Genomic DNA, 18,376 nt, shown 5'->3' with positions numbered 1-18,376 from the left:
CATGCAAGTGTTCTGAAGGGCATTTCTCAGCCCCTAATACTGAAACACTGAACACTGACATAATCTAGTATTTGTTTTCTCTCTCTTGAAAAAAAAAAATTTAAATTCATTTTGATACTTTTCTATTTTACAAAGAACTGGGTGCAGCAAGCTCACTTAGATGTCATCTTGGAGACATGACCAGACAGTAGTAAATTTAAAATATAATGTGAAAATAGAGCTATAATGTCTGGTGTGAATAAACAAAATACGTAAGAATTAAATAACAATTTATCAGAATCATCAAAAATACAAGCTGCGCTGTATTCACTGCACTATACAGTGCACTTTAGCTGCAGTATATTCACACAGTGCTCCCTTTTTTTTGTTTTGAAGATCCGTAACAGGCTTAACCAGGAGCAGAACTCCAAGCTTCAGCAGCAGAAAGAACTCTTAAACAAACGCAACATGGAGGTGGCCATGATGGACAAGAGAATCAATGAGCTTCGTGAACGACTGTACAAGAAAAAAGTTGAGGCACGTCAAAAAGAAAACATTCCTGTAAGATAAACTGTTAAAAGGGCCACACTTTAGTTTATCAAGAGCCTATAAAAACTACATAGATCTCACTTTTTTCCAGCTGAGCCATAGAATTACATCTAAAGAACCCTTTTTAAAAGTAGCAAGTTTCTTAGAACTTTTTTAATGTTTTCCATAGATATCAGAAAACTCTTAGAATATTTTTTCTCTTTCTTTATGGCGCAAACCATACTATATGAATTATTAAGAATTAAGAATTATAGTAGCTTATATTTCTAGGGAGGAAAGTGTGATTATGTTCTGCACTTCAAAGCATGAAAGCATGAAAAGTTTGGGTTTCATAAAATATTGATATTCCAATATGGAAAACTGATAAAAATATAAATGATCTGATAAAGTTAGTCTTAATGGTTGTCTGGAATTTTGAAAAGAAAACAGTTGCACAGTAGACCCATTTATCTAAGGACTAGAGAGATCAATTCTGGCTTTCTATACATATTCCTAGCTGAAGGTATTGCTTTTAAAAAAAACCCACAAATATTTGATTCTTTAAGGAATCAGGACACAGATAAAGGTTTCCACAAGAAACTTCCTAGCTGAAGGTATTGCTTTTAAAAAAACCCAATAGATATTTGATTATTTAAGGACTCAGTCCGTTTGCCCAAGAAAGGCACAATGAAAGAGATCTTACACAGATAAAGGTTTCTACAAGAAATGTGTGTGCTGCGGCTGAGGAATTTCAGTTTTTTAGGTGTTGATTTTAGGGAATAAAATTCATACTTTCTACTCCTTTTTGTGATAGAAGCACTGAGTATGATAAATTAATTACTGAGGTATCTTAGCTACAGTGCATGGTTCTAGATAATTACATTTAGACCTCCTGTTTGTGGACAAATGCCTAGCTTAAATGGAAGTTCATGTTTCAATTTGATTTATTCTTTTTTTAGTTGAATCGTATTAATGGAACTTCTTCACCCCAGTCATCCTTGAGCGCTTCAGGAAGGGTGGCAGCAGTAGGACCTTACATCCAAGTTCCAAGTGCTGGCACTTACGCTGTACCAGTAGATCCAGTTAAACCACAGTCTCTCACCATTGCTTCTAGCTCATCGCACGGAAGATCAAAATCTGGTAAGCACTTAAGTGTGGTGTTTATTAATACACAGGGTTTGGAAAGGATTAATAAAGAAAAGGAGCAATCTTAAGGCACCCAGTGTTGCCATGATCTCTGCAGGGGAAGAGGCAAGCTTTAGATGTCTTGATACCCTTCTGTGAATTAGACAGGAGTCATTTGATATGAAGTGTATTTGCCTCTTTCCATGAATTTTTCTGGGGAGACTGAGTGTTTTCTTTGAAATTTTACTAGCTGGTGCACTGGTAAAAGGAGCACATGTTCCTTTACAAATTCTGTATTTAATAGCTTTTGAATTAGTTTGTGTGTGTAAATATAATAATGGCATCAACTTTGTGGCAGGCTGTATTTTAAACAACTGTTTACAGTGTGTTGCTTTTCCTCAAGTAAAACAAAGCTAGTGAACAAGTGAAAATAATATTACTTCTCAGATGGAGACTAAATAGGAAAAGAGAATAAAAACTATGGGAGGTTTTTGTTCCAGCTGAGATATGAGAATTTGTGGTGCTTGAAGCATTTCTGAAAATGAATAACCTCAGCATTGATGCTGTTTACTTGTTTCCACCTTCACGAGTGCAGGAGCTGCCTCTCCAGAGTGTTCCCCAGACCTTGATTTACAAAATTGGCTCCTGTGTCTCCCATAATTAATAATTCCATCTACATTTAATTTACATTAGAGACTGAAGGAAGCAGGTCATGATATTTGTGCCTTAAGTTCTCATTCTGGCAAAGTTCAGCTCTCTGCTCACATCTTAGAAAAAACAGAATTTTTAAGAAATGGTTAGCTAGGAAAATGTGCATAATACAAATGAAAATGCGTGATCCCATGGGTCAAACCAGAGGACTTAGTTTACCTGGTCTCCTAGGAGGGATCTAAAAATAAGATTATCAATGACCGCTAGAGAAAAGCTTTTGCAATCTTTACCTACATTGCAGTACTTAAAACTGAATACTTCAGCAAACCATCCAGCTTGCTTCCACGTGGGGAGGAAGGTACAGAATAAAGACAGTCAGAACTTCTCCGTAGGAAAGAATGACAGAAATGCCCCCTCCAAAAAAACCCCCAAGATCAGGAAGTGAAACTGTCCAAAGAGAACTTAAAAAAAACCCCAGCCTTTTCCATCGATACCAGTGATTTAACACTACCTCGAGTTTAATTCAAAGGCTGCACAAAACCCCTTTGCTGTGGGTTTATAGAAAAATCGTTAAGATTTATGGAGTGACTTAATTGCAGGGTGAAGTGACAGATGTGCAACAGTTTTGTTTTCAAACATGTGAATTCCTCTTCCACACATGGGAAACAACAGCTCATAACTTTTAAGTTCACCAGCTAAAAATAATTGGCTATTTTGTAAATATCAGCCTTGGAAGATCTCTATACCCACTTGTAGACCTATTTCAGGAGGCTACAAGATCTCTGAATGATAACTTTTTGATTCTATGACAGTAATTATTTTACCTTGGGACTGAGTTTGTATTTATTGCTCTGAATGTACTTGAATAAAATCCTGTAAGATGGATTTATGTGAGGAGAAGTTTATATGCTCCCAGGAAGAAAAGAAATTGAGAATTTTTTTTCAATTGTCGTGCTTTTATTTCTCATTGTCTGAGTGTTCCTGTTCTAATTTCTCCATTGTCATTGTTATAATTTTTCCACCACTTTTTTTTCTTTCTGTTTTTTTTTTTTTCTGTGTAACTGGATCTGCCTCGGTGTGTCCGGTAGAGACAGACTGTGGGTGTGTGAAAAAATCTCCAGACACCTGGAAGGTTTCTGATTTAGACATAATAGCGGATCCTATTCTGTCACCTCCCACTTCTCTTCAGTCTGCTGTTCACAATGTCATCCGCCTGGCACCTACTCTCTTTGACACCCAGCACTGTGAGTCCGTAGAAGATCTCTGGCTAGCTAAGAACTCAGCTTTTAATATGGTCATCTGAGCTCTTGCAGACAGATGCATATTAAACAGCATCTGGAGAACTTGCGCTGTGGTCTGGCATGCAGAAGATGCTGTTGAAATGTAAAATTGTGGAGAAGTTGCTTTTCATCTCTGAAGGAGACAGATTTGCAGCGAATTCATCCCTGGAGTAGTGTACTAGGGATGAGTTTTCTTGATTGAAAAGCCTTGACATCTTCTAGTTGTTATTAGAAAATTCACGGTAATCACCAAAGCATGTTTTAGTCTGTCTCAGATTAGATAGTTGTATTACATATAAGGTTTAGCTTGAGTTACTTTGTGGGGAAACTTTGAGTTTCCATGTTGCACTGGCCCCAGAGTTGGGATAAAAAGCTCACTGTGTCCAAGAATCTCGCTGACGTCCACTGGACAAAAATGTTACACTTGGTTTGTGCCTCAGTTGCCACAGTAAGTATCCTGGATCCAAACCTCCCAAATTTTTTAGGTAAAATCAGAAAATGTTCAAACCCTTTTGTGTCTGCATGTCACTGTCTTATTTATATGTGGGCAAGAGCGTGCGGGACCTCTCCCATCTAACCCAAGAGAGCAGAAGGCAGATGCTGTTGGGCTGCCTCCTTTTAGGGCTGGCCCTGGCGTTTGCAGTCCTGTAATGTGAAGGACACCAAGGTGGGAACAGGGACATCCTGATGTTTGTGTAAGTAGAATGAAACAGAGAAGTTAGAGAGAGGAGAGACAGTTTGAATTTGCTTCCACTGTTATCTCAGAATTTGGGAATGAACCAGGACACCAAGGTGGGAACAGGGACATCCTGTTGTTTGTGTAAGTAGAATGAATCAGAGAAGTTAGAGAGAGGAGAGTTTGAATTTGCTTCCTGTTATCTCAGAATCTGGGGATGAACTGGCTAACGTTTGGAATTCAAAGGATTACAAAAAATTTTTGTGTAATTATCTTTCTAATAGAAGAGTGTGGGCATGTATTTGCAGGTAAGATAATTAAATTCTTCGGGATTTTTGCTGCTGTTTCTGTAAGTGCTTTCTTAATCGCTAAACTTAAGGTAAAGATGCTTTCATGTTTAGCGTGAATCTGTTCTAACACCTTTTACTAATCTTCAAAACAAAAATTTTACTGAACCATAACCTCACTGAAGTTATGGAACATCCTGTGAATTTTGTAAGGTAAACGTTAATTCAGTGCATACTTGGAAAATTTGCCATTATTTAGGGTTGAAGTGTTTAGACAGTCATTTCTTCTAGTGTTGCTCTCAATAACCAGGTGATTAAAACCAAAAGCAGAAAACTCAACCTGTCCAGTTCTTGGATGTGAGTTCTAAAGCTGGGTTACGTTACTTCCTGGCAGTTTGGAAGTGTGAAAAGTGATTTCTGGATGATGTACTATATTCTCAGTGTAAAAGTATGGAAGTGTTAACATGCCACACACCCCTCCATTCTAGTTTTTATCCTCCAGTGAAGTTAGTTACGCATCATCTTTACTGATCCTAAGTGTTCTGCCAAGATAATTACAGGCAACAGGGAAGGAGAATCACAGAATCATAGAATGGTTGGAATTGGAAGGGACCTTAAAGATCATCAAGTTCCAACCCCCTGCCCTGGGCAGGGACACCTCCCACCAGACCAGGTTGCTCAAAGCCCCGTCCAGCCTGGCCTTAAATAATCTCACATCTCCTTAGAGTAAGAGAAACCTGAAGTTTAATCTTTTAATGGTAAATCAAAGCCTTAGGATCTAACCAGAGATTCATTTAGTTACTATAAAACAGATGCAGTTATCAGGCTATTTAAACCCTCTTGCTTACTTAGAGAACAGAAACTAAATAGATTCACACAATTAATAAAGTATCAATGCATCTAGAACTTCTTTAAGGATTTGTTGCCTCAGTTTATGTGCATACGATGAAGATAAAAGCCCATGACTTGTATCTTGACACTGTGAGGTGAAGTCATCTGTTGACTTCATAAAATTATTTACAATTAAATCTCTGGGGCAATTCTAATCAGGTGAGGAAGAACAAAAGGTAAGTTAAGCGCCACTTCCAGCAAAGGAATGTGGGCTTTTGTTCCAGCCACTTGTTCAAATGACTTTTTACATCCTGTTGTGAGTGAATTTAATAACCATAGTTTAAATTTGGAGTTGGTCCACTCGGAGCTTACGTAGACTTAACACTTGGCATCATTTGGCAGCATCTCTGCATAGTACCAAAAGGACTGTATTGATGAAGTGGTTCTGTAAGCATTTTTGTTCTGAGCTTGTTTGCCTTCTAATAGCAGAATATGCAGCGCTCAAACCATCTTTTTTTCCTGCAGAAATTTTCAATACAATTAGAAGGGTTATGAACAGCATATTATATGCAGTGATTATATGCTTTCACTATTGATTTCTGAATCATTAATAGTGATTTATCTCATTTCTGGAATCAAATGAATCCTGTTCTAATCTAAGCTATTCCATTTCACATGGTGTTTTGCCTGTTCATAGCGGTGCTGTGGATTATCTTAAACGTAGTGGTTTTGTCTGTTTTAAAGCTAATGACGGGAACTGGCCGATACTCAAGCAGAGCTCAACCCCTGTGGTGAAACCCCCTCAGATCTCCAACACAGACTGGAAAGAATCAAGCATGGACACTGCTTTAAAACAAGGCACTATATCCAGCCAGCCTCTGCCAACCGCCGTGTTAGGAAGCACTGATAAGCTGGTGGGTGTCATCTGTGATATTCTTATAGATCTGCTGTGCTGAAATCAGGAACCTTTGATTCCGTAGCTGAACTCGCTTCAGTTACACAGACATTCAGTTTCCCTGCTGATAATTATTTCAGAAAATAAAGAAAATTACCATTGTATTCCTCCTGTTCCTTTCTGTTCCTACCACGTTACGATATTTTCTGTTTTCAACTTCAGCAGTTTGTATTACTTCCTGTTCTTTCACGTATCTGGTTTCCCCTTTGCTCTCCCTTTGCTTCTCCTAATCATCTCCACCACCTTTCTACTTTTCTAATCCAAAGCTTTGTTACTCTTTTTCCTTCATGTAGATTATAATTTTTCAATGTGCTCTTTTTCTCACAAAAATATCACAAAATAAGTCATTAAATCTGTCCTTGAGTGAGTCCGTTGGTGGTGGTGTTCTGGTACCTTGTGAATTCTTTAAGACTGTAATCTTTAAAGAATAAGAACCTTTTTTTTTAAGTATTTTGGTAAACAGTGTTATCACACTATATATTATCAAATACATCATCAATGTATTTTGGTAAACAGTGTTATCACACTATATGTTATCAAATACATCATCAATGAGATACTGAGATCCAGAACAAGTTATTCAGGCTTTGAAAGTATGCAAATAGTTTTGGATTCGTATTAATGTAGTATAGCTGAAGATGCCTTTAAACAGTGGCCTCTGTCTAATGTATGATGAGGTCTTGTGATAAATTCAGGTAGAATCATGTCTAGTGATTAAGGAAAACAAATTTTTTTATATTAACTCCTTTGCTGTCACACAAGATGATTATTATGTTTTGTTGAATGAGGAATATTCTTGCTCACGAGTATTTTTTTTTTTTAGTTAAATGGTTTTTATTATTCTTTCATAGGGTCTAGACCTGGGGAAGGTGCCACCAACGGTTCCTGGTGTAAGCAAGCAGTTGCCTCAAAACTATGGGACCTATCCAAGTCCAGTTCCCTTGGGAACGGGGTCTACAAATTCTCTGGAGAGAAGGAAGGACGGGAGCCTGCCCAGGCCTGGCACCAGTATCTCCAATCGGCAAAGACCCGTTCCGCTCCCGCCACCAAGCAACGTGCATCAGCCCAGCTCTTCCCAACAGATCCAGCAGAGAATTTCCGTACCCCCCAGCCCCACGTACCAACCTTCCGGCCCCCCCTTGTTTCCTGGAGGAGAGGGCAGGCCAGAACTCCCTCTGACTGTGGCAATCAGGCCTTTTCTAGCTGATAAAGGATCAAGACCTCAGTCTCCCAGAAAAGGGCCACAGACAGTCAACTCCAGTTCCATCTACTCCATGTATCTTCAGCAAGCAACGCCACCAAAGAACTATCAACAAGCTGTATACAATACGTTAAATAAGTCGGTAAAAGCAGGTAGAATATATTTTGCTTTTTTTTCCTTTGAAATAGACTGTTAAGATCTACTTATTGGGCTTAGTTTACTTTCCGTATCAGAATGAAAAACTCCGTCTAAATCTGTGAGAAGAGGAAAGATATTTCTATGTGTGCAGCATGGCAGAAAAATGATCCCATATATTTTTGGGGTGATAAATAGGTTTACATTCAGTTACCTTTACTTTAAAACAAAACAGAATTAGAACAATACAGTCTGGATACTTTACCAATACTTTCAGAAACAAGTTGAAAAAACTGTGTCTAGAGATGAGAGAAATCTTACTGTTTCCTCATGAAAGAGTAAAAACATTTTGAGAGTTACTTGTAGTTTATAACTGTAAGAAGCACCACCATCACCAACAGGTAAGTATTTATTTCTGTTTGGATAGGTACCAGTATAATTAATTTGAATTTTTTTTTTTCTCTTTTTCTGTCTGCATTAGTAGTAGCAACAGAGCTAGACATGGTTTATTTGCAAATATTTTGTTACGTAACTTGAGAACAATTCTTCACTTGTTTTCCATCTTTCTTTTCTTCAGTTTATGGAAAACCCGTGTTACAATCTGGTTCGACTTCTCCCTCACCCTTGCCGTTCCTTCATGGCTCTTTACCTGCCCAGACTCCCTCACAGCCACAACCTCAGCCTCAGACCGAGGTCTCTGAAAAAGATCAAGAGCTGGAAAACGCTCCACCACCCAGTGAAAACAGCAACGTGGAGAACATTCCTCGTCCTCTCAGTCCTACGAAGCTCACCCCTATTGTGCATTCTCCCCTACGGTATCAAAGCGATGCTGACCTTGAAGCTCTACGAAGAAAATTGGCCAACGCTCCTAGGCCATTAAAGAAGCGGAGTTCTATCACTGAACCAGAAGGCCCAAGTGGACCAAATATACAAAAATTATTGTATCAGCGCTTTAATACTCTTGCTGGAGGAATAGAAAGTGCTCCTTTTTATCAGCCCAGCAACCCCCAGGACTTCATAGGCATCTTGGCTGACGTTGATAACGGGAACGCTAGTACCAATGGCAATATTGAAGAACCTATTTCCGTGCAACCTACTGTTCCTCTTCCTGATGAGCCGCCCCCTTCGTCAGATGCCAATGATAATGAATTACCTTCTCCTGCTACCGAGGAACTGATCAGCACTGAAACCACAAATCAAACGTCTGAGACAACTGAAGATAACAACAACAATCTTGCTATAGTTCCTTCTACTGAGCAGTCACCCAGTCCCACGCCGGAGGTCAGCTCTCCAGTAGAAGAGGAAGCTCCTTTGCCACCCGCGCTTCCTCCTCCACTTCCTCCAGTAAGTAACAAAGCAAAAAGCCAGTTTTGTGACCTATAGCATTAGCTGTGTGCTTAAGCATCACGGGAAGATGGTAAGCTTATGCTAAATGGTATGTCTGCACTTCAAGTTTCATGATACTAAAAGAAAAGAAAACCAGGGGGCTTCAAGGAGAATTCTGATGGATTTGTTTCCTTACTACTGTAGCTGTTTAATACAGAAAACATGCACGAAGGCAGCAGGATGGTGTGTATGTACTTTAGGTTGTAGAAGTTCTTTTGGGATATGCTCTTGGTGTAGAACTAATTCTAGAATCTGAGGTTCCATAAAAATTACTTTTTTTGCTTCCCCGGGCTTACAAAGATAACTATTTGTATGAAACTAAGGGCAAGCTGTGTCAGCAGGAAGCTTTCCAATTTGCAAGTGAGCTGAAATAACTCTTCTGGGAGGAGTGCACTCCTTTTCCCCTCGCCGCAGAGAGATGCAGGACCAGGGCTGACACACAAACAGCTCCACAGATGACTTGTTTCAACTGAAATATTTTTCGAATGGGCTTGTCACATAATTTGAATTGCTTTCCAAGTCCCTTCTCCGGCTGCGCCTAAATCTTTTCAATACTTGTCATTACCAAAATCCTACAGCATATAGAGTCACAGAATGGTTTGGGTTGGAAGGCACCTTAAAGATCATTGAGTTTCAACCCCCTGCCATGGGCAGGGACACCTCCCACCAGACCAGGTTGCTCAAAGCCCCATCCAGCCTGGCCTTGAACCCCTCCAGGGATGGGGTGTCCAGAACTTGTCTGGGCAACTTGTTCCAGTGCCTCACCACCCTCACAGGAAAGAATTTCTTTCTAGTATCTGATCTCAATCTCTCGTCTTCCAATTTAAAACCATCCTGTGTTGCTACAGAATGGAGAATTGAAAATAAGGAGAGAACTGGATTTTATTCTTAGTTGTTGGTATGACTCACTTCAGCATTGGTTTCAAATAGGTCACTTTTCAATTCACGTGGGGACCTTGCATTCCCCTGACAGTCAGACTGGAGTGTGCACAGGGCCTTGTATCCATTTTCTGTGAGCAAAAGTGGGCCAGGATGCTTCTGGGAGAATGGAATACGCGAGCAACGGATATTACTCATGCTGTGAGAGGCTTATTTGCCAAACTGAAATAGTTATACAAAATAGGAGCGTAAATGAAAACAGATCTTGCAGTGCCAGAGACTGAAAGTGCTCTGTAAAAGCTGTAATTAATAATAGATTGGTTTTTTTTCTCTGGAAAGTGACAAAGACACATGTGAATGATTCAGAATATTCTCCAAACACATTTAAATGTGTTCTGGATCTTGAGAATGCTCCTTCAGATAACGCCAGCTAGAAGGTCACATAAAATAGCTTTGTGTTCTGTACTTTTCTTTCCCACAGCAAAACTCGTGACTTGTCGGTGCCGACCAACAGCAGCTACTTCTGCTAATGCAAGGCAGAGACTCCTCTGAGTGGGACTGACACTGGGGCTGAATTGTGTGGGGCTTTTGAGTCTCAGCAGAAGTTCTGATGGTGGCTCAGCTGATCCACCAGAAACACACTCAGCTCGTGTTAGACACAATTAAGATCATGGTGCTCAAAACCCATGGACTTAAATACTTTGTTCTTTGGATTCACTGCCTTTAATTAGAAGCCCCTACATCATATTGACATGCTTTTTTCTATTTTTAACTGACCAAGATATAGTAAGATATCAAGCCTTTTATTTAGAGACTTTTTATAATAGAAACATTTGTATAGCCTGAATTACTTTTTAAGGAGGACCGGATCCTTAATCTAGTTTAAAAGTACTAACTGAATAATTTGTAGTATTTATACACCCTGAAATGACACCTTCCAACCTTCATCTCTACTCAGACAAAACGCACCAACTTGAAGAAACCCAACTCAGAAAGAACAGGCCACGGTTTGAGAGTGAAGTTCAATCCCCTGGCCCTCCTCCTGGACGCTTCTTTAGAGGGAGAATTCGATCTCGTACAACGGATCATATACGAGGTGAGCTCCCCAACAACTCTTTAAACAGTTAGAAAAGGGGGGGGCGGAAAAGTGCTGAACTTTCTCATGTTTTCCATAGGTTGATGATCCCAGTAAACCAAATGATGAAGGAATCACACCTCTGCATAACGCAGTGTGCGCTGGGCATCACCACATCGTCAAGTTCCTGCTGGATTTCGGTGTAAACGTGAACGCGGCAGATAGCGATGGGTGGTGAGTGTCAAGGTTCTCAACGTCTGGGAGAAACACCATTTCCATGCACACTTGAAATTTAGAATCACGTGTGAGCACACTGAAATCATACACTGCCTTGTGGTTTCACTTAGTGGTGCGGTTGCATGTCTTGTCCACGTGCTGAAATAATTAAACTAGAAATAACAAATGACAAAAGTTAATTTCTGCAAGTTTCTTCTTCATATAACCCACCTCAGATGTTGGCCTTGTTGAAGAATCCAGCCATATGGGTAGAAATGTGGCTGGGCTGATCTCTTTAGCCCTCACCTTCCTTTTACCTTTCAAATTTCCTCATCTTGGAGAAAATACTCTTTTATACCCAGCAGCTTTGTAAGCTGGAAAGAATCAATGTTTTTGCTAACATCTCTTTTACAAGGTTCTCAACGTCTGGGAGAAACACCATTTCCATGCACACTTGAAATTTAGAATCACGTGTGAGCACACTGAAATCATACACTGCCTTGTGGTTTCACTTAGTGGTGCGGTTGCATGTCTTGTCCACGTGCTGAAATAATTAAACTAGAAATAACAAATGACAAAAGTTAATTTCTGCAAGTTTCTTCTTCATATAACCCACCTCAGATGTTGGCGTTGTCAAAGAATCCAGCCATATGAGTAGAAACCTGGCTGGGCTGATCTCTTTAGCCCTCACCTTCCTTTTACCTTTCAAATTTCCTCATCTTGGAGAAAATACTCTTTTATACCCAGCAGCTTTGTAAGCTGGAAAGAATCAATGTTTTTGCTAACATCTCTTTTATCATATTTGGCCTTTACTGGAGTCAGGTAAATCCTGGAATCACTCCAGTTGCTTGACAGGTTTGGGACAATGCATCCATATACTATAATCCTAAAGAACAATCTCCTTTAAAAATAGACAGGCTACATAAGATGAGATGGCTGTAGTAAGACCAAATAGTTGGGATTCCCGGAAGTTTCTTTTCTTTCATGTGTACATTTTTGCTTTATTTCAGGACACCTTTGCATTGTGCTGCTTCTTGCAATAGTGTTCATCTCTGTAAACTGCTGGTGGAATCCGGAGCGGCTATTTTTGCTTCAACTATAAGCGATATCGAAACAGCTGCAGACAAGTGTGAGGAGATGGAAGAAGGTTACATTCAGTGCTCCCAGTTCCTCTATGGTAAGCTGTGACACAACCTCACAAACCCTTTTAGCTTTTCTAAAATTCATCCCATTTTGTGTCTCTGATCTGTACGAAACATCTGCTTAGGCTCAGACTTGACCATACTGTCCATCACCTCCCTCTCCTTTCCAAATGCCAACAACAGAATATTCTTTTCATTATTACGTTGCTTATAGCCCTTCTCTGAGTTACTTCAAAGTCCTTCTATTTTTACAGATTTTTACAGTTTACTTTGGCTTAGTTTCAAGGAAATGCTTCCACAGAGAGGTTTGGACAGTAACAGTGAGCTGTCAAGCATCTTGACAGAGATACTCCAGCTTCCAGATGGACACATTCCTAGCAGCAAACATGAAGAAACACCCTTTATGAATTACTGACTTGCAGGATGCATTCAGTTACTAAGATACATTTGGCAAGAAAGTGTCTTGATGGAGCAGACAAATTTTTAATTTACTTGAGAGAACATAAGCATCATTAAGGGTCTATAGGCCTGACATTTTAATTTGGCTTAGTTTCAAGGAAATGCTTCCAGAGAGAGGTTTGGACAGTAACAGTGAGCTGTCAAGCATCTTGACAGAGATACTCCAGCTTCCAGATGGACCCATTCCTAGCAGCAAACATGAAGAAACACCCTTTATGAATTACTGACTTGCAGGATGCATTCAGTTACTAAGATACATTTGGCAAGAAAGTGTCTTGATGGAGCAGACAAATTTTTCATTTACATGAGAGAACATAAGCATCATTAATGGTCTATAGACCTGACATAGTGCAGGTTTTCAAAGGCTTCAGCTGTAACTGGCTAAGGCTGCTGTAGAAAGCAAGGCCCGTGAGAAAAATGCAGCAGTTCTGTAAAGCTGCTTTGCTCAAACATTTGTAAAACTATTTTTATCCTCAGTTGAATAAAAGATTGTAAAGTTTCCATTGCATATATAATAAGAGAAAAACCTTGTGCTCTAAATTGGCTTTAAATATTTTATAAAACTTGTTTTTTATCATGAAAGTGTCTTGATGGAGCAGACAAATTTTTCATTTACATGAGAGAACATAAGCATCATTAATGGTCTATAGACCTGACATAGTGCAGGTTTTCAAAGGCTTCAGCTGTAACTGGCTAAGGCTGCTGTAGAAAGCAAGGCCCGTGAGAAAAATGCAGCAGTTCTGTAAAGCTGCTTTGCTCAAACATTTGTAAAACTATTTTTATCCTCAGTTGAATAAAAGATTGTAAAGTTTCCATTGCATATATAATAAGAGAAAAACCTTGTGCTCTAAATTGGCTTTAAATATTTTATAAAACTTGTTTTTTATCATGTAGTTAAATTTCTGAAAGCATTTCATCATGGAAGCACTGACAACTGTTAATGAAATGTTACTAGTGAAAGGCTACTCTTTGGGCCACCACGTCCATACTAAAAGTCTCAGAGGAGAAAATAGGATATTTTACCATCGAGTGGGTTCTCTGATTTGCTGTTAACAGGAGTGCAGGAGAAGTTGGGGGTGATGAATAAAGGAGTGGTGTATGCCCTGTGGGACTACGAAGCCCAGAACAACGATGAGCTGTCGTTCCACGAGGGCGATGCCATCACCATTCTGAGACGCAAGGACGACAACGAGACGGAGTGGTGGTGGGCCCGCCTCAACGATAAGGAAGGCTACGTGCCTAAAAACCTTCTGGGGGTAAGTTCTTTTGAAGTTTCCCTCTCTTTTCTGCTTTTTATGTCCTCTGCAGTAGGAACAGAAGATGGGTCTTTGGTCAGAATCCCTCTGTGCATCACCTGGATGCGCTGCAGGAAGTGCTGCAAAGCAAATGACCCTTATTCTCTCTGGCCTCTGTCATCACCAACAACAGGAGAGGCTGTGGGTGGGAGATCTGGGCTGTTAATTATTTTGTTTAATATATTTTATGCTTTAATCTTGAAGACTTTTTTCCCCCCTTGGCTAAACTATAGGGCCCCTGATTAAAGTGTAGTGGCTCTGAGCAGCAAAAAGCTTTTTAGGAAGTTTTTTTTGAAGGTTTTTAATACCTGGCCCAAGTTAAGCAACATATAGATATGTACAAATTTTAAACCAGCAAAAAAGCCTTGAAGGTGACAACTTTAGCCAAGTTGTTGATGCTGCTCTCAGTCAAATGGGACCCTGCTGTCACTAGAGACCAGGGATGATGACAAACTGCGTAGGAAAACCTGAGAGAGCAGGAAATAAGCTCTCTGGAGCATGACAGGAAATTCTTGTATTCACATTAAAGTATCCTTTGGTCTGGTCTGGGCTCTTGAGCAAAATGAACCGAGTCATTTCCAGAGCAGCGCTTTTGCTGCTGTGGGCTCTTGTCAGCTCTTGGCACCCCTGCTCCTTCTGGCTTCATTTTTCTGAAGTTACCTAAGAACATGCTGTAGCCAACAACAACCTCACCCCCAAAAACACTTCATCCCCCAATTCCTGTTGATAAGCACCCCTTGGTTATAACGGAATTGATTTATATTTAACTTGGTACCCACCATGCAAAGCCTAATAATTTTTATTCTGTTTTTACAGTTATATCCACGAATAAAACCCAGGCAGCGAACCCTCGCTTGAATTCAGTTGTACAACGGTGTGATTCCGTGCTGGTAACTGGAAACTTCAAACATACACTGGAGCCATCATTTTTTGATCATTTCACACAGAGAAATAAAACTATGCTCTTTAGTTTTAATGGTGCTTTCTCTCGTTAAATGGACAGCATCCGAGATTTTCAAGATCTGCAGTTTGTAAAAGAGGATGGTTTTTATGTGACCCACCACTGATGAGGAGAGCGATACCTCCGCTACCTGCAGTGTTGCACCAGCTCTCGTCTCCAGCAGTGTTTTAAAGTTCCATGGTAGGAGCTTTCTTGTGTTCAATGTTCAGAGGCGTCGCTCACGGGGTGCAGGTAACGCTGTCCCCTTTGCTCCGACCCCACAGTCACTGTCCCACGTCAGGATTTTGGATATTCTGTTCGATACCAGTGAACGTTGAGTTCTCGTTACTGCTCAGCTCTTTGGGTTCTAGGTCACGAGGTCTTCACCTATTACATGCATAATTAAGTAGCCACCAAAGCTTTACGAAGGCTAGGATTTTAAGGGGTAACGTGCTGTACACTTAAATCCTAGTCTAGACAACCCCAACAAAAGCTTTACATAGTCTAGTATTATTTACGTTTAGAGTCAAGCTAGAGAACTAACAAAACAAACAGTATTTGTACACTTCTCAAAAACCCCTACACAAATATTTCACTGGGTGTTTTATTTTCTTATTATTCAGCCTATGGCACCAGTGTTACCTCTGCTAATGTAAAGGTTCCCCTACTAACGGCCCGGGCTTGTCCCTTGTGGACAGAACAGCCAGTACTGAACTTGCAGCAGCAGCAGCTTAAAGGATTCCGTACGTCTGCGTGGATGAAAGTGCAATAGTTGAGAAGGGTGAGAGTGGGGTGAGGGTTACACCCTGGCATTTGAAGCCTGAGTCAGTCTAGGAGAAAATTAGGAAGGACTGGGTAGAAGTAGGAAGAGGCTGGGGTAGATGCTAAGTCAAGGAGAAGAGAGAAACGAGGTTGAGGAAAGGATTGGAGAAAGGCAATAGCTTATTTGAGGACAGTTTCTGTGGTTCTTGGCAGCCTCCATCTGTTGCCAAGGCAAGTTATGCAATAACCTATCCCACTACATCGCCGTTTCAAGGAAAATACAAAGCACTTCACTGGAATTTTAATTGTACATGATTTTATATACCAAAAGAATATTTTGAATTTCCCATTATAAGTTTTAGCCACGTTTCTTGTAATTTTTCTCCCATTTAACAGTATGCAATTTGATTAATTCTTCATGTACAAGTTCTGTGTATAATTTATATATCCATTTCTGCAGTGCTGTAACTTGCTTTTACCACAGGTTAGCATTAACTGTATATATTGTGGTGAAAAGTGAAAGGGTATTATTGTTGAAGAATTTGCTACATGAATGTGATGATTTCAAGAGCCTATGATACACTAATTCAGAGAAGATGTAAATGTGCACAATAAAGTACTGCTAAGGCACGGCGGCTGCATTCTCCACTATTTTAAAGAGGTAGCAACAGCAGACAAGCCTCTGGTCACAATCTACAAAAAAAGACTAATTCCAGCTTGCTGCATTTTATCTGTTAACTCCAGTTTCCTCCTCCTTTTACCAGCTGCACAGAAACATGACTTGCCAAACAATTATGGAACCTTCTTACCCCAATGTTCCAGCTGTGGCAAATTAGTACTTGTCTAGAAAAGCTCTCAAAGGGTGCCCTGCACCCCCAGGTGGCCACCCCAGCCTTGGGTGCTGCTTTACTTGGCTTCTACCAGCGTCAGCAGAGGGAGAGCAGACACACACCTGGCTCAGTCGTGTGGCCAGAGGATCCTGCCCAAGCTGAACCCGTTAACAACACTTAGAACTAAAATTAAAAATAAAAAGTCAAGAGTTTCAGAGCTTCAGAGAGTCAAGACCACAGTGTCCATCATTAAACAGGTTATATATTGTGAAATTATCACTTCATTATGCTCTTTTTTTTAAATAAGTGAATTAATTTATTCATATTTGTACATTAAATTGTATACAATTTCAGATAGCGTTACAGTTAGATTAACAAAAGCTTGTTACCAAAAAGAAAATACAAAACTAAAAATTATTCTGGAAGCTTATTTATTACAGAAGGAAAGTTTCAAGATCGTGTTCGTGTAAGTCCAATTTGGTGCTATTTGGTGAAATATTTAAAATGAAATGCTTTTAAAAATCAAGTGAATTCTATAAAATCATATCTAAGGCAGATATTATTGTACATTGATTTTTAAACATTTGGATAGAGGGAAAAACCTGAGATCTATACCCAAAAGCTATTCTCTGCAGAAGAGACATACACATTTGTTTGCTTTCTGTAGCAAACGATATAGAATTGTTACTATAAAAGTTGTGCTGTACATTAGCTGTAGTGCAGGTCACTTTCATATTAAGTGCCAATAAAAGGCTTAACAAAATATACAAAGTCTTAAAAGGTGAGGCTGTTTAAAGCATTAATTGTATACATATTGCACACTATAGTGAATACTCATGGTTTGAAAAAAATACTCACGTTGCATTTGCCAGTTCTTTTATAGCCAACCACACGGGAATGAGAGGGTCAAGAACAGCAAATGTCACCAGCTGTAGAATTAGTGAGAGGCAGCTCCACCAGGTCTGGTGGCTTCCCTTAAGCGGCCAACAGTTTGCTGGTCTTACTGGTCCCGGGACTCGTAAAGAAGTTTTGTTGCCTAACGTGAAGACAAAACATCATTGTATTAACTGAAGTTTCACCTCAGCTCCTTCCAAGCCCCCAACATTTCCTTTAATGAACCCAAAGCTTTAAGCACCTCCTCTGCTTTTTTCATTAGTTTAAAGCATTTAATAGCATTCTGTAATTTTTTGAAGCTATTCAACCTGAGGTCACTGATGATTTTAGATCAACTTTTGTTTCTTCTTGGTCAGAAGTGACCACTTTTGATAAAAACTGCCTTTGAAAAAGTCAGCAGTAATATTATGTCTGAGATCTTGGTAATCTGGCTGATCATATGCAGAAACATGTTATTCTGTCCTATATTCCTCCTACCTCTTCTGCCTCCCCCTTGCACAGTTTTCCTGAGCTGTTCTACTTGTCTCCACCTACAGGATCAGCCAACCCCTCCCATGGGAACAGCTGCGTGGTCTCTACCAACAAGCCCTTTTAGGTGCTGTTAAACTGGCACCTCTGAAAAACCTCACTGCACTGATGGGTTACTCACAACTGAGCTAAACTCCTGTCAGAGGAGACAAAACAGGAGGGGGAGGACATTAAATTCATCCAAAACATATGGGTTCTCCCCGTACTGTAGGAGTTGCTTGTGAAAGATGAATTAGAACAAGTGAGGAAGCGCTGAATTGAGCTCACAGGGCAATACACAGGCTGAGTGTGCTGGGCTCAGCACGAGTTAAACGCTGGGGTT

The 18,376-nt window shown here is 39.9% G+C and overlaps 1 protein-coding gene across 3 annotated transcripts in view; it reads left to right on the top strand.

Moving 5' to 3' along the window:
- LOC106897114 (apoptosis-stimulating of p53 protein 1-like) overlaps positions 1–16,432 on the top strand; it is a 50,867-nt gene extending 34,435 nt beyond the window's left edge. Inside the window, exons 7-17 of one of the 3 annotated variants that reach the window (XM_014957513.1) lie at positions 376–540; positions 1,467–1,647; positions 3,372–3,527; positions 6,102–6,271; positions 7,164–7,665; positions 8,226–8,992; positions 10,872–11,009; positions 11,089–11,222; positions 12,215–12,381; positions 13,862–14,061; positions 14,917–16,432. In XM_014957513.1, coding sequence (XP_014812999.1) covers positions 376–540; positions 1,467–1,647; positions 3,372–3,527; positions 6,102–6,271; positions 7,164–7,665; positions 8,226–8,992; positions 10,872–11,009; positions 11,089–11,222; positions 12,215–12,381; positions 13,862–14,061; positions 14,917–14,958 — 2,622 coding nt within the window. In that variant the 3' untranslated portion in view covers positions 14,959–16,432. The remainder of the gene's footprint in view (positions 1–375; positions 541–1,466; positions 1,648–3,371; positions 3,528–6,101; positions 6,272–7,163; positions 7,666–8,225; positions 8,993–10,871; positions 11,010–11,088; positions 11,223–12,214; positions 12,382–13,861; positions 14,062–14,916) is intronic. The other 2 variants (XM_014957515.1, XM_014957514.1) reach the window with 2 other exon arrangements.
- The last annotated feature ends 1,944 nt before the right edge of the window (positions 16,433–18,376 follow it).

The sequence above is a fragment of the Calidris pugnax genome, unplaced genomic scaffold (assembly GCF_001431845.1).
Source record: "Calidris pugnax isolate Ruff unplaced genomic scaffold, ASM143184v1 scaffold211, whole genome shotgun sequence".
Lineage (NCBI taxonomy): Eukaryota > Metazoa > Chordata > Aves > Charadriiformes > Scolopacidae > Calidris > Calidris pugnax.
The sequence above is the reverse complement of the archived record's forward strand: the minus strand, read 5'-3'. Positions and strand labels throughout refer to the sequence as shown.